Source organism: Aspergillus lentulus (assembly GCF_001445615.1).
Source record: "Aspergillus lentulus DNA, contig: Alt12, strain: IFM 54703, whole genome shotgun sequence".
NCBI lineage: Eukaryota > Fungi > Ascomycota > Eurotiomycetes > Eurotiales > Aspergillaceae > Aspergillus > Aspergillus lentulus.
In genome coordinates, this window is record NW_028322115.1 from 2,403,133 (window position 1) to 2,418,843 (window position 15,711).

Sequence of the window (15,711 nt, forward strand, 5' to 3'; positions counted from 1 at the left end):
CGTCGACACCAACAATATATACCAAACATAATAAAGCAACCAAGCCTGTCCGTCCATCCATATACTCCTGACCTGACCTGCCGAAACAAAGAAAGAAAAACCTCTGAACAGCAAAGAGTCGATTTTGTACAACCTGCGCCTTCCCCTCTCTGCAAGTGCATAAGAGACTCGTAGCCAAAGCAAATAGCAAAAGTGGAAGGGAGAAGAGGTAAAGAACTGAAAAGAGAGGCAAAGGGAATAAAGAAAAGCGGAGGATGAATCAAGGCCGCCTGGCCAGGAGCATCTTTACCAGGATTCTGAAGAAAAGAAGAGCAGAAAAGCGTACGCCGAACGCATAACCAGTGTATCATGGTGGAAAGCATTATCTGAAGCGGAGGGTGAGGAGATGATTCAACATGTCACATCGCAGGCCGAGGATTAAAATACCGGATCACCAAGGGAGAGAAATGTGCTGATGCCGTGAAAACGCCGTAAGTCGATCAAGTTGCAAAAAAGGGATGATCCAGAAGCCATATTGTACATGTCCACATGCGGAGAGAAGAGATGGATAGGGTATCGTTTATAACAGAGCCCCAAGTAGAAGTCGGCCAAGAAGAGAGGCACATTTATACTCATGAACACGAATCCAGGATGGACATCCTCGGGTCAAAAAGGGTTGACAAGGATTGTCACCGTTCCCCGAATTTGCCATATTCCTGTTGCCATTTCAGGAGATGACGCGTGAGGACATCCATCATTTCAACGCTGCTCAGATCTTTGAACTCCTTCTCCTTGGGAGCCTGACCAGATGCTGTTTCGCTATCAACGCTTGATGTCCCTGACTGCACTTCGTTGGTATTCGAAAGTAATGCAGTCTCGATTTGATCAATCGTGGCCTTTGTGAGAGAGCCATTTGGTTGGTCTCCATTGCCGGGAGGGGTGGAAGTTTCGCCGGCAACAGCCATCTCGACCTGCATCCGGGAGATGAATTCAAGGATTCCGGCAACTCGTCTCTTCATCTCGTTCATGGTAGTCCGTTGAGGGTTCATATAGCGCGGCCTGCTCGGTTTTCCAGAATCCACATTGTAGTGCGCTCCGTTGACTGCCCCCACTCTCGGCGAATCCCCACCGATATCGTGTGATTGCCCCCGTCGTGGAGAGTCAGCCCCATTCATATCTCGGTCCCTCGTATATTGATTACGTCCGACCCTTCCACCACGTCGCGCAGGTGGGCGTCCAGACTTGCGGGTTGACGGACGGGAGGGAGCAGGTTCCGGAGCAGGTGCAGCGGTCTCCGGGCTAGTTTGAGGAGGCTCAGGGTCTTCCGCAGTGGCTTTGGTCGGCGATGCTATCTCACGGTCGGCATCTGCTCGTTGTGAATGTGTTAGGACGAGGAATCCCAAGATAACTTCAGGGCTCTTACCTTCACCATTTCGCCTCTCGAACTTTCCCTTCTTACGGCTCGCAATCTCCGCGTGATCTGTTTCGGGTTCTTCTGTTTCTTTGATGGGCTTCTCACGATGACCCCGCGGTGCCACCCTAGAGTTCTTTGTGCCGTTGCCATTAACTTTTGTCTTCGACTCATCTTCTGATGCAGGTTGGGATTCTGTGTTCTCTGGTTTTGACATAGCGCTTGGTGAAGGGGAACTTGTACGCTGGCGCTTCGTCACCTGCTTGTGACTAGGCGGGGAAAACTGGTCAGCAGCAGCACCAAAAACCAATGTTACTTGGGAGGAGGGTCGTCATCAAACTCACGCTTCGCTGTCACTTCGACTCCGCTTGCCTCGTCGGAGAGCGATGTCCTCTGCGGGGGGCTGAGTATCTTCCTTGCTCTCCTCGATCGCTCGCCGGAGCTGCTCCTCTTCGTCATAAGCCGCATCACGACTATTCATGGTTGATCTGCGTTTGGGGTTGGCAAGCGACTCGCTCTGTCGTGATTTGGGGTCCTTCGCCCGTCGCGAATTATCACGGGACGAGTCACGGGAGGTTGCAGGGGAAGATTGGGCTGGGGCGACTGGGAGGTACTGCGATGAATATTGTCTGCAAAAGTGTAAGCACGACGGCCATACAGTTGAAACATGATTCCATGTAGAAGCATCGCGGTTGAGGTGCGTGAGAATTTAGAACATTGGCTCAGCCTCGACGGGTAACGAAGAGCTTGACCCCATCATCCGGGCAATTTAAGGCCGAGTGGACGCAGTAAATCAGAGAAGGGCAAATCCTTGAAATGAGAGTAGAAAAGAGGTTTGAAGAAACATACCCGTTGGACTCATTCTTAATTTTGTGAAGATCTTTCCGACACTCCTCACAGAAATACTCGTCGGGACTCATCGCTTCATCCATAATACCCACACAGCCACCGTGTTGCCAAACTTTGCAGGAATCACACTGGATGAACATGCTACCGATATCGTCGGACATCAGGTCCGATGAATCTGCAGAAAGATTCAACGCATGTTGATCCTTGAACCCAACGGCCGCCCCGCTGCGACCGAGAGCCTCCCGCCGAGAGGGAGGCAGGCCTGGGTAGTCTTGCTGCCCACAAAGACATCGGGTAACCTCTTCTTCTTCGTCACCCTCTCCGTCTTCGTCCTCATCTTCCTCCTCCCCATTCAATCTCACATGGTCATCATCTCCTCGGGAGCGCTGGCGCTGCCGCGTTTGTGGGTAGTCGTTTCTTGTGGCGCTGTCCGCATCATCAATGGACTGAGACCGTTGGGTTGAAGATCTCTGAGGGGAGGAAATTTTATGGTTCGATCGAGTGCTTCTTTCGCGAGTCAAGGAAGTCGACGAGCTGGAGGAATTTGTATGCTGAAGGATGGCGGGCGAGGGTTGGGAGGTGCGGGCACGAGAAGAGCGACGAGGAGTCATGGTGGAGCACTGCGAAGCGAATGGAGTACAATGATTCTGACAATGGGGGGAATATTAAGGATAAGTTAAGTATATAAGACTCAAGCGAGGCACAATTATAACCAGATGCTGCCCATGTGCGAGCAGTCGCACGCGGGTAAGAAGCTGGGATTGGACAGCGTACGACTCGTAGGAAAGGTGAAAAAAGAGAGCGAAAGGACCGGCAAGGCAAAGAGTAGGAGCTGGCGATTGAGACACGAGGTTGAAAAAGAATCCAAAAAGTAGCGTCTGCGAGCCCGAGTCTGAGCCGAGGACTACATAATCTGCAGATTTCTATTTGTGAGGGTGGAGGGGAGGGAGACAAGGGAAGCAGAAGAATGAGATGGGGTGGACGAGAAAGCGAGTTCGGTAGCAGTAGCAGTACTAGCAGTAACAATCCTAATCAAAAAGGCGGACCACCGCAAGCGGGTTTCCTTTTTCTCTCCTCTCCGGGCTTTCCCCGCTCACCATCTACCAGCTTTGTTTTTGCGCTCCACGAACCTCGAGAGTCAACTATTGCAGAGTACTTGCTATCATCTTCTTGATGTTGGGATTACATCTCGCCTGTGTTTTTAAAGCAGAGTTGCTTGCGATGGTGTATGACTGAGCTCAACTGCTGACCCGGGTTGACAGAGCCGATGATGGCATCGTCCATTCCGCCATTCATTCCACTACACAGAAAACCCCGCTTATCAATCGTCGACCGCACACAACGTCCACAGCCTGCCTCCTTACTACTTTCCGATCCGAATTTAAAAAAAGAGAAGAGTTGAGTAGATTCACTGGGAGGAAAGAGAAAACTGTGTTTCCTACTGTTCAGGTAGTTAGAGGAATTGTCGCGAGAGAGCGGCCCATGACTGTTCAGGGAACTTTAATCCTTGCGGATGTTGTCACAATACAAGAAAGCCTCGTTTCACCACCACCTTGCTTGTGGACTCTGAAAGAACTCGAGGATATCGTTCAGCTATGGAAGATTGATACCCCATATTGCTGCTCCTGTTCTACGGGTGCATGAGCTTTCAGCTCCAGAAGTATCATAGCGTGTTCCTGCAGGAATGGTTGCCCATAGAGCGCTTGAGACTGGGAGAGAATATCACATAAGCTAACCAATGTATGAGAGCTCTCCTCGAAACCAGTGCACGGTATGGTGTCTGTTCCGATGTACAGCTTGTAGATGCTACCAGTAGCATTAATCAACAGCTGGACTTGATCGTTGAACTTGCCATCCGCTACAGCATCTTTACACTGCTTAGGTATCCGGTGAATGTCGTGGAAACAAAGAACGCCCTGCCAAACGATCATTGAAATGGTCGAATTATCTTCAGGAAATATCTGTAGAAAAGGAAATATCTGTAGAAATAGAAAAAAAGAAATGTGTATATTGCTGGCGATGGAGACTGTTCGGTCCCGAAGAGGTATAGTGCTATTCGAGGCCTCAGGCGCCAAATCGGAGCCTCAGGGCGAGAACCCGCAGCTCCAAAAGGAACTATCATGTACGGAGATAGGTTGTTACTACTCTTATGGTCAATTTCACCCCTCCATCGTCGATCGTCCTTTCTCTAATTTCTCCCCTAACAATAACTCCTTTCGATTGTGAATACTTTCTTTACTTACTATCCCTTTTTCTGATTTACTTCTTCTCTGAGCTTCTGGGTCTGTGCAGATCTTTGTGACACCCAGGTTTCTACTGGGGTCTTTCCCGAACCTCTTGTCCGGCTATTTCTCCAAAAATTTTGCATGGGCGTTTGGTGCTGATTAATAGTCACTCATTTTGTAAGTTGCAGCAGGCTTCGTGAACAATACTATCGGGATTGCTTTGGGCTTTCTCGCTACCTGTGGCTTGATCTTTATCCGAGTCTTGATTACTCTTGATGTTCTCTGGCGGCCTGCCAACAGTGACAACTAACTTGTGGGTGCCAAACTACTTCGGTTTAGGTTCCTCTCCGTTCTCATCCCACCCCCCTCTCTTTCCCTACTCGGTATTCGCAACGCGACCAGCAGAACGTCATATATTCTTGACTGCGGAGTGTTTTCTGACTTTTGGGGACGAAGAAGAGGTCGACAAGCAAGAATAGAAATAGCCGGGAGTCTCAGAGGACCTTCGATACCTAGTTGTGGGACACGGTGATTCAGGAGACAGGGAACAGGAAAAAAAATAGCCCGCCGTTCGGCTGTGGTCGTCGACGGTTACTGAGCTGAGATACCTGCATGACGATGACTGCTACGTTGAGTATGTTCCTCTCATCAAGAATGTCTTCTCTTCTGGACGTCTCATCATGCCGGTCCAGCACCAGGTGCATGGGGAGTTCTTGGAGAGGAGAGAAGACCACTGCCAGCTAGATCCGTTGCTGATTCTGTCCGCCTGCAGATGGGATGTATAACTCAGCTCCAGATACTCCGTCGCCTGTTTATCCGGACAGGCTCATTCGGCCCCTTCCTAAACGGACCCTACGGTCTCGGTTATCGCCCGAGGCCGCCGACTCGATCCTCTACCCTCCCGCACCCCCAGCGACCCAACTCTTCTACGGATCCTCTGCGGACCATGGAGAGGTGGTGAATGACAGCAAAGTCTACGTGCAACAGAGTCTAGCCACGGACGCGCATGATCATATTTCCGAGCGAGAAACACACCACACCTATGAAAACAGTCTTGATCTAGAGAGCGGTGACGAGGACGGTCCGGTTGTGGTTCGTCGAAGTGCCGGTTTTCGCGGGTCGTCTCTCTCGCCGTCTACTACAAGAATTCAACCGCATGCACCTTCTGGCAAGGTAGAAGGATCACCGATCAAGTCTTCCTCGACAGGTCCCGACGGGTATGATGCCTTCGAGAACACTAACAACAAGAAGAAGCGCAAAATCCCCACCCCCGGCAATTTGGGAAGCCATAATTCCACGCTTTCCCCTGAATTCGCGAACATGGGGCTGTCAAGCTCCGCACAGGCGTCGTCTACCCCGGTCAACGAGGTAAATAACGTTGGCACGTATTATGGTACCGGCAGCCCCGCGTCTCCTGGACTTGGTGGTATTTCGGGTCCCGGTAGAGGTCGTCTTGGGCGGCATCCATCTCGCAATGGTCCGTCAAGAAACTCCCTGTCGGTCCATTCTCAGATTGGCTGGCCCGCGACCCGAGCAGCAGGTCGCCGGGATGGCATGTTGTCCACGTCGGCGCCCGCAGGTACTTTCTATCCCTCCCCTTTGGAATTTAACACATCCCGGTGATTTTCACTCACTCTGTGTTTAGGTGACCCGACAGCAAAATCGGACCAGGGTATCATTTCCGCCGCCATAGCGAACGCTGCGGCCTTTTCCTCTCCCCCACGAGGCCAGGCGGGTACCAGCTTGCTTGAACAGCAAACAACACCAACCAAGACACAATTCACTTTCACCTGTGAGTCTGATTCGTCAAAAGGTATGGCTTTGCAGGCACAAAGTCTGTATCCCGCACCGCAGCGTTCGTCTGCACCGCTCCCCCCGACAAGCCAACCTCAGCGAGGCATCTCCACACAAGGAACCCAAACAAGCCCGGGTATGACGGCGCACGGCAATCAACAACCACATCCTCAGCAGCAAGCCCCTGGTGCCGAGTCGCCCGTTACAGGCAAGAAGAAGAGGCGGTCACCGGGAAGCATCTATGCATTGGCAGCACGTCAACGCAAGATTCAGCAACAGTATGCTAATCTCCATCATCCCCCGAGTCCCGAAGATATCTGGATCTGCGAGTTTTGCGAGTACGAAAGCATTTTTGGTCGGCCACCCGAGGCCTTAATTCGGCAATACGAGATCAAGGATCGTAAAGAGCGGAAGCGACTGGCGGAGAAGAAGAGACTGCTTGAAAAGGCCAAGATGAAGGGCCGCAAGGGCAAGAAGGCCACTAAGAATGCGGCGAAAAGCGCGGCGGCTCACCAGACAGTATATGATCAAGGATACGATCGCGCATCCGTCGATCATTCTTCTGTCACCGGCCATGGAGCGCATGACGACGACTATTTAGGTCATGAGTACGACGATGAACCCATTCCTATGCCACCGCCTGCACCGCCCAATTCTTTCAAGACGCCGCCGCCGCCCGGACATCTGGTCAAGCCAACGACTCCCCCGCCGCATATGCAGGCAAGCGTAGATGCGGCGAGTACTCGGCCACCCTGACAATGGGCGCGGACGGCCTTGGGGATACACACCTTTCGCAGCATCTTCCGAACGATTTTATTTCCGAGGCCGTTCCGATGGTGTATCTCTACCCCCATGATGAAGGTCGCTGCTCATTTTCCTTTGTTTCAAATGCTTTTTCGCGTCGAGTATCCTCTCCTTCCCTTTTGTTTTTGCTTAGTTTAAGTTTTAGCCTTGTTCTCTCAGCTGTCTTTCCGCAGGTTTTGCATTTATGAAATCCCCGCTCCAATCACATATCATGATGAACATCACGACAACGTCACGAAGCATTGAATCCGGCGGGTAAACTGCACTTGCATCTATGTTAGTTATGTTCAGGTCCTTTTTTGTCCTGGAGGACCATGGCATTCTAGTACGCATATGGGGGTCGCATGTTCGGTTGGTTTTGAAACGGCAGGATAGTCGGTGGAATTATGGGTTCTCGTATTTGGTTTTACAGAGAGACAACCAGCATGGATAGGTGCATCTTGGGTCGTTGGTTGGCGCTACAGATTGTTAGTTGTCCAGAGTTTGTTGAGTTAGAGCGGCAGGATCAGTCGATCAGTGTCAGAGTCTAGCAATGTGAATACCGTCTGGGGTTGATATGGTGCATTAATTACTCGATTGGACAAGGCCCATAAGAGATCACATCTTGCCTGGACCGTCCAGGATGTCTGATCGTGTTTCCGTCTATGAAGAAGAAGTTTGTGCAGAGCCATAAATAGATTTAAGCAGAAACTGTCAACCAGTCGATGCTGTTGGCGCTTCCGATGACACGAGCTGAGTTTAGCAGATCGCCGCCACTACAGCCGCCCAGTTTGACATGGATCTTGAGCTTGCAGCAAAAACCAATCAGCCGATTGACTCAATTCTGTCTATCCCAGCGTCTGAAACAACGGCTTACTGTCGTTTGTCGCATTGAATGATCCTTGAGGCCCGGGATCAGCTTAGCCGCGCGCGAAGCTAAAAAGCCAGGCGCCGTCATGCTACAGAGCAGTCTGTTTCAGGACAGCTCCAGCAAGATCAATCTGATGGATGGGAAGAGAAGTCTTGGGAGAAATGGTTGAAATGACAAAGAACGTATTGTGTCGGCTTTGAAAGAGAGTCTGTATCAAAGCTGTGTGCGATAGGTATATAAAGACCAAAGAGTCAGTGTCAGAGCAAGACGAATAACAAGTGGCATTCACACAACAGTCTTTCTACTTTTTCCTTTATTCTTCTGGCTAGATTCCATTCATATTCTCTTTGTCAATTGTCGTTCAAAAAGTTGAGCGTTGCTAGACTCGGGGTTTCATTCATTGTCTGGTTGTGGCATCACAGTCTTTGATCTACGAAGTCGGCTTCCAGGGGACTCTGAGAGACCTTGAAATACTCTGTCATATTTACTCGTTGCGCTGGACGCAATATCCCGTCAAGAAGACTCTCCTTTGACTCTACCGCGATTATAACCTTTCTGCTCGGTCAACTACGAATACATACCACATTCACAGCCGACACGCCCAAGACCAGCACATACCAACCTCGCTTGACAACACAACCTAGATCTGCAGGGTTCTATTCCAATGTGGTTCATCGTCCTCAAGCTCCTCCGCATCGGCGTCAAAGAAGCCAAAAAGCACAAGGCCAAGAAGAACGCGGCCAACACCACAACCACAACCGACCCCGAAAGCATCAACCTCGACCGCGGCTCCAACATGCCTTTCTCCGCCGACTCCACCACACTCCGGAACCCCCTTATCACTCTCCTCGATACCATCCTCCGCTTCATCCAGTTCGTCTTCGGCCTCACAGTCATAGGCCTCTACGGACGGGATCTCCACGGCGAAGACAAGGCCCCCGCGAAATGGGTGTATGCGGTCGTCACTGCGTTCCTGGCTGCCATGACAGCAGCCGTCTACCTCGTCTTGCCGTTTGTGATGAAGGGGCGGACGCCGGTGGCGCGGCGGCCGAGAGTGCAGCTGCCGCTGTTTGTCTGGGAGAGTGTGCTGTGTGTACTTTGGTTGACGCTGTTTGGGATCTTCGGGAAGATGTATATCGGGGATTATAGTGAGGGGGATAAGGTGAAGCGGATGAGGCATGCGGTTTGGGTGGATCTGGTGAATTTGGGGTTGTGGGTTGTTACCATGGGGTGGGTTGGGTTCAGGTGGTGGAGAGGGCTAAAGGGGGGACAGGAGGGAGGGGAGGGGGAGATGGAGGATGTTGAGAAGGCTGGTCCTTAGATGTTGAGTTGTTTGGTGATGTTGGAGGAAAGAGATGCTGCTGGCTAGTATTGGAGGTTAGGGAACTGGTGCTTGCTGCCTATTAATGGAGAAATGTGGGCGATCTCAGCTTACTGACGATACGGGTGATGAGGACGTGAAGATATACAGGCGATAACTTCATAGTTGGAGACAATCATATCCTGAATACACTGACACGGAACGCCCAACTCTTCGCGTCTACCCCAGTCCTCCAGATGCCCAATGCATGAGTCTCTACAGCCCGAGAACAGGAACGCCAGGCTAGTAAGCAATTCGTGGTCATGAGTACATAATTACAGGCCGTTAGGACAGACAAGCAAGGGAAGGTGTTAGTCGTGATAGTCCCATTCACTGAGCGTGTCATAGTAACACCGGGGCAACTTCACTGGTCCCAAATTCTCTTCCTCCGGATCAATCTCTTCGTATACGAGCGTGCCGTTCCTGCGGCGCTCTTCAATCTCCATACCAAGCAGGCTCTCCAGCCGTTTTAGCGGCGAGGGCGTATAATGGAAGAAAGATCTGGGTATTTCTCCCGCGCCGTTAAGGACGCTGCCGTTGGACTCTGCCGCGTTGGCGTTGTACTCGCTTGTCATCGAGACGTCGACGGAGGTGGGCGCTGTTGAATCATTGCCGTTCGAATTGCTAAAGATTGACGACTCAAAGGTTGTACTAAGGCTGGTTCCCTCGCTACCGAAGGATTCCTGCTGCTGTTGCAACTTCTTTTTCTCCAAGAAGGAGGCCAAAAAGACCTGTTCCTCCCACATTCTCTTCAGGAAGAGAGCTCGGAACTCTGCATGAACGATGGCTCGGGGTGGTAGCCTGTAGTATTCAATATACAGGTAGCGAATGTCGCGGAACTTGTTGGGAATCTGGGACCGGAACCCCATGGTGAGAGGTGCGGTTTTGTAACTCGCTGTTCGTGGCCTCAGCTTGAGAAGGAGTTTCAGATTGGTCAGAAAACTCGGTGGCAACTCAGGCTGTTCTCCTGGCATGATTTCTTCAAAGTGTTTTGGCAGCGGTATGGCTTCTGTGAGCGTCCATTAGAGGTCGACGCGATGGCTCAACATACGGTGCTCGAGGCATCCACATAGGCAGATGGCCCGAATAGAGGGCTTACCTCTCAGTTCCGGAGACGGGCTGCGAGTAACCTCTCGCTCCGGCAAGAGTACCTCGGGCTCGACATATCCCTCTGCCTTCTCTGCTCTCTTTGTGAAAGCTCCACGCTGCGGGCTTTGAGTCCGAGTGGACTTGACACCAGAGGTCGACTGAGAGGACTTGCGACGAAGGATGACGGGTCGCCGCTTCGACCCTTTTGCTGTCTTACTCGCGACAAATTGAGTCTTCTTGTGACTATGGCGACTAGTAGGCACATCTGTCGCAGAAGCGCTAGCAGTTGTTGGAGTTGCTGAGTTTACTGCTTCGCAAGTGCTGCTATTGTCAGTGTCGTCTGTTATGAGCCAACGGGCCGTTTTATGTGTTTCTTTCGGAGCGGCGTTGGGTTTCTTCAAAATGGACTGCAGAGGCCCTCTATGAGCTGCCCGGTTGTTGAGACGCTCTGGTAACTTCCCCTCACTCTTGTTCTTCCTCAGAGATGGATTTGTGTTCGATGGAACCTATCTCAAATTAGCGGGAGAACAACAACGACAAATCACTCCGAAGATGGCCAGTACCTCGCTCACTTTTGATGCAGTAGACCCAGAGATGCGCATAAACAACTTGGCCACAGTCGCGCCGGGAAGAGAAATGCGAAGACAGTCATTACTCCAAATCCTCCAAAAGAAGTTCGCCAATCGATATCCAATGATCCCTTCGAGCGCTGAAGGTTTGACATTGTAGGCTGATCATATAGATCAGTCACTGGGTCAACGGCGCAATCTTAAGGAGCAAGAAGAGGTACCTTTCCATAAGAGCGTAATGTCCTGAACATGCACTGGCATCGAATCATCAAACGACGATGGGAGAGTCTTTGTAGTAGAAAGCAAGCCTTCAGGAAGTTCCTCCATGGTGGACATTGTACTCTCTGAGATGGAACAGGTAGACGTAGAGTAGTTGGAGAGAGAAATTCATCTGAGTCTGCCCATCGTCTGAACAATTGGGAGAAGCGTCAGACCAGGTCCAAACAAGTTGTATACGATGATATCAGACTGTTGTCTCGAATGCCACAGGACCGATACGAATATGAATATTCACGTCTGTAAACAAGACATCGCGAGGGGGCTGGGATGTCAGGCCTGGCTGTGAATTTTAACATAAACAAACCAGACAGTACTGAGGTGAACAAACACAAGAGGTGGCAGGAAGCTGAAGGTCTGAGGTGAGGTGAGGATCAGTTAATAGTACAGGACTAAGAATCAACAAGTACAAACAGCTGTCTGCAATTCTCATCTGAGAATCAGGCACCGAGGACTCAATCAATGACACTGGGTAAATTGCTGCAGAGGTATTCCAAGAAGAGGGAAGGGCAGATATATTGGATTCTGTTTGTATATCTGTAAGTTTCCTCACACCCAGGACTACAATGCGAGACAGTGCTGCCAGGATTAGTCGTTCTGAACTACATACAGAAACAAGACGAGTGTCATTCCGTGGAGGAGGACACGAAAAGGCAGAAAGGACCTGGATGAGAGAATCCAGAGAAGTCGTGGTCCAGAATAAGATTACTATGAGATATTCTGATGAACAATGCGAGATATGTGGCTAGGATTCGCATAGATTCACAAGATCTTACAAGAGAGGACAATAGATGGGCAGACATGAAAAGAGAGGGATATAAACAAACTTAAAACAGTCTATTCTGTTGTGGAGAAATGTTGAACTACTTGAATTTGAATTTGACGAGAGTGGTAGAAGAGTCGTGTTGGGGATCATGATTAACACAAAACAGCGTCAGGAAATGTCATCAAGCGGCCCCAGCTCAAAAAAACTTCCTGATTTCTACCTTCCGGGGGTTTCGGAGCGACTCGGATTGAGATCCATCCATTGTTGCTCTTTTGACAACGTGATATCTGGATCCTTGATTTTAGAAAAAAAAGTAAGGAACAGGAGTTCGCTAGAGTCAATCATGAGACTATGATGGTGAGGCGAACGGGGATGGGGAATGGGACGAGGACGGTCCAACAAGAAGGAAACATTCTAGAAGGCTAGACGATGATTCGAGGAGGGCGGCAGGTACCTACTTATATCAGGTAGACTAGGCAATCCTCCAACTGGACATAAAATCAACCAAGAATCAGCCAAGTGCGTCCTAACGGCTCATCTATCGTTTTGACCAATCTCGTAGATGAAAAGACGGGACAAGGAGGTAGCCGGATTTGCCTGGATGACGGACTCTATACAAATTCAATCAGTGTGATACACACTTAGAATCATCCAATGTCTCACCGATTATCGTTGATGACCGGGGAATCGTCCCCATTATGTTGTGGAGCTGGAGTTGGATAACTGTAGGCCTCCAGGATGCTTATCAGAGATACCTGAGGCACCAAGGAAGCCAGACCACCGATGGACGAACCAGTGAGCGTTGATTATTAAGATACCCCGGATGCTGCGTCCGGCATCGGGTGCGATACCGAATAATAATTGCCCGATTTTCTGGTCGTGACTCAATTTTTCCCTTTGGGGTTCTCGTTCTTTGGCCATTTCTGGGATACCCTCTTTTTGTTTTTCTTGGTCAATTTGCATTGTATCTTTAAATATAGCTCACGATGTTTGTAGGTCCTCCTGCACTCTTTTCCTTTCTTCCATACTATTGTTCAATGACTGACTTCTGAAGAAACGCACCGGATCTTTGCTGCTTCGGTGCAGAGCATCGCGAGCCCCCGTTATCGGTCGACCTTTGATCTCATTATCAACCTCCTCCACCTCCCTGTCTCTATCTCGTCCTCGATCCTTTGCCACTACATCCCTTCGCTGTTACGCTGAGGCAGCATCCTCGACGACACAAACGTCTCCTTCGCCATCGAGTTGGCTCGCCCCCGATGCCGCCCCCCGCGTTCCCCAGACCCTTACCGAGAAGATCGTACAGGCGTATTCCCTAGGTCTCGCCGAAGGCCAATACGTCAAGGCTGGAGATTATGTGATGCTGAGCCCCCATCGTTGTATGACCCACGACAACTCATGGCCTACCGCGCTCAAGTTTATGGCAATTGGCGCATCCAAGGTCCACAACCCCGATCAGATTGTCATGACCTTAGACCACGATGTCCAGAACAAGAGCGAGAAGAACTTGAAGAAATACGAATCGATTGAGAAGTTTGCCAACCAGCATGACATCGACTTCTACCCAGCCGGTCACGGTGTCGGCCATCAGATCATGATTGAGGAGGGATATGCCTTCCCCGGCACCGTCACTGTGGCTAGTGACAGTCACTCCAACATGTACGGCGGAGTTGGTTGTCTCGGTACTCCCATGGTCCGTACCGACGCCGCGACTATCTGGGCTACCGGCCGCACCTGGTGGAAGGTCCCCCCTATCGCAAAGGTGCAGTTCACCGGCACCCTCCCTGATGGTGTCACCGGAAAGGACGTCATTGTCGCTTTGTCAGGTCTCTTCAACAAAGACGAGGTTCTCAACTACGCCATTGAGTTCACTGGCTCGGAGGAGACCATGAAGAGTCTCTCTGTCGACACCCGTCTGACCATCGCCAACATGACCACCGAATGGGGCGCGCTGACCGGACTGTTCCCCATCGACTCGACCCTGGAGCAGTGGCTGAGACACAAGGCCGCTACCGCATCACGCACAGAGACGGCGCGCCGATTTGCCGAGGAACGTATCAACGAGTTGTTCGCCAACCCCACCGTCGCTGACCGTGGCGCCAAGTACGCCAAATACCTGTACCTGGATCTATCGACCCTGTCGCCCTACGTTTCCGGACCGAACTCCGTCAAGGTCGCCACCCCCATTGACGAACTGGAGAAGCAGAAGCTGAAGATCGACAAAGCCTACTTGGTATCCTGCACTAACTCGAGAGCGTCGGATATTGCCGCCGCGGCCAAGGTCTTCAAGGACGCCATTGCCAGGACCGGTGGGCCAGTGAAGGTCGCGGACGGCGTCGAGTTCTACGTTGCGGCGGCTTCTAAGGCTGAACAGAAGATTGCAGAGGAGGCGGGTGACTGGCAAGCCCTGATGGACGCCGGCGCTATTCCTCTGCCGGCCGGTTGTGCCGTCTGTATTGGTCTGGGCGCCGGTCTCCTCAAGGAGGGTGAAGTTGGAATCTCGGCCAGTAACCGAAACTTCAAGGGCCGCATGGGTTCCCCTGATGCCAAGGCCTATCTTGCCAGTCCTGAAGTGGTCGCGGCCAGTGCACGTATGTCACTATCTATTGGTGTACCTTACCTGTAAGAAATCGCTAACTCTGGCTAGTGAACGGTGTTATTAGCGGACCCGGAATCTACAAGCGCCCCGAGGACTGGGCCGGCGTTTCCATCGGTGAAGGCGAAGTTGTCGAGTCCGGCACTCGCATCGACACCACTTTGGAAGCAATGGAGAAGTTCATTGGACAGCTGGATAGCATGATCGAGTCGTCGAGCAAGGCCGTGATGCCGGAAGAGTCGACCGGCTCCGGGGCCACCGAGATCGACATCGTTCCCGGCTTCCCCGAGAAGATTGAGGGTGAAATCCTCTTCCTTGATGCTGACAACATCAGCACTGATGGCATCTACCCTGGTAAGCCTTCTCAGCCAGACCATCACGCTGTTTTCGCTAACGAACATCACAGGCAAGTACACATACCAGGACGATGTCACCAAGGACAAGATGGCGCAGGTCTGCATGGAGAACTACGATCCTGCCTTTAGCGGCATCGCCCGCGCAGGAGGTTTGTCACCTTTCCTTCTTTGTGATCCCTTTCATCCCCCAGAGTCTAATACCAGTAAACAGACATCTTCGTCTCCGGCTTCAATTTCGGCTGCGGCTCCTCCCGCGAGCAAGCCGCCACCTCCATCCTCGCCAAGCAACTCCCCCTCGTCGTCGCCGGCAGCATCGGCAACACCTTCAGCCGCAACGCCGTCAACAACGCCCTTCCTCTCCTCGAGATGCCCCGCCTCGTCGAGCGCCTGCGCGAAGCCTTTGGCAGCGAAAAGCAACCAACCCGTCGCACGGGGTGGACATTCACTTGGAACGTGCGCACCTCCCAAGTCACCGTCCAGGAAGGTCCGGGCGGTGAAACCTGGAGCCAGAGCGTACCTGCTTTCCCTCCAAACCTGCAAGACATCATTGCCCAGGGTGGATTGGAGAAGTGGGTGAAGAAGGAGATTAGCAAGGCTTGATCGTGTACATGTACCTTTTTGTCAGTGTAAAAGTTCCCTTCTTTTCTACTTTTCAGGGGTGCATTGCGTGTCGAGCCTGGACCTGGACCTGGAGATAGTTTGGATGATATGATATCCCTTAGATGTTAGAATAGCCGGCGGGGAAGTTTTCCGTCCGAATAGATATGTCGTTTTCATGTCTTTAAAT

At 51.4% G+C, this 15,711-nt stretch overlaps 5 protein-coding genes across 5 annotated transcripts; 3 read left to right on the forward strand and 2 right to left on the reverse strand.

Moving 5' to 3' along the window:
• Positions 1 to 668: 668 nt before the first annotated feature.
• Positions 669 to 2,850, reverse strand: ALT_6708 (putative histone deacetylase complex subunit cti6; the record flags this gene model as incomplete). Its single annotated transcript, XM_033561864.2, has 4 exons — positions 669 to 1,345; positions 1,403 to 1,659; positions 1,735 to 2,019; positions 2,240 to 2,850. 4 exons carry the CDS (start codon positions 2,848 to 2,850, stop codon positions 669 to 671), a joined length of 1,830 nt encoding a protein of 609 aa, XP_033417755.1.
• A 2,391-nt stretch (positions 2,851 to 5,241) lies between these two features.
• Positions 5,242 to 7,014, forward strand: ALT_6709 (uncharacterized protein; the record flags this gene model as incomplete). The annotated part of the gene is made up of 2 exons (XM_033561865.2): positions 5,242 to 6,043; positions 6,110 to 7,014. The coding sequence occupies 2 exons, from the start codon at positions 5,242 to 5,244 to the stop codon at positions 7,012 to 7,014; spliced, it is 1,707 nt and encodes a 568-aa protein (XP_033417756.2).
• A 1,562-nt stretch (positions 7,015 to 8,576) lies between these two features.
• ALT_6710 (MARVEL domain-containing protein) lies at positions 8,577 to 9,233 on the forward strand (the record flags this gene model as incomplete). The annotated part of the gene is made up of 1 exon (XM_033561866.2): positions 8,577 to 9,233. One exon carries the CDS (start codon positions 8,577 to 8,579, stop codon positions 9,231 to 9,233), a length of 657 nt encoding a protein of 218 aa, XP_033417757.2.
• Positions 9,234 to 9,583: 350 nt separating this feature from the next.
• ALT_6711 (GATA-like domain-containing protein) lies at positions 9,584 to 11,257 on the reverse strand (the record flags this gene model as incomplete). Its single annotated transcript, XM_033561867.2, has 4 exons — positions 9,584 to 10,281; positions 10,372 to 10,867; positions 10,934 to 11,091; positions 11,152 to 11,257. The coding sequence occupies 4 exons, from the start codon at positions 11,255 to 11,257 to the stop codon at positions 9,584 to 9,586; spliced, it is 1,458 nt and encodes a 485-aa protein (XP_033417758.2).
• A 1,701-nt stretch (positions 11,258 to 12,958) lies between these two features.
• lysF (homoaconitase LysF) lies at positions 12,959 to 15,524 on the forward strand (the record flags this gene model as incomplete). Its single annotated transcript, XM_033561868.2, has 5 exons — positions 12,959 to 12,964; positions 13,027 to 14,563; positions 14,620 to 14,922; positions 14,975 to 15,073; positions 15,136 to 15,524. The coding sequence occupies 5 exons, from the start codon at positions 12,959 to 12,961 to the stop codon at positions 15,522 to 15,524; spliced, it is 2,334 nt and encodes a 777-aa protein (XP_033417759.1).
• Positions 15,525 to 15,711: the final 187 nt, after the last annotated feature.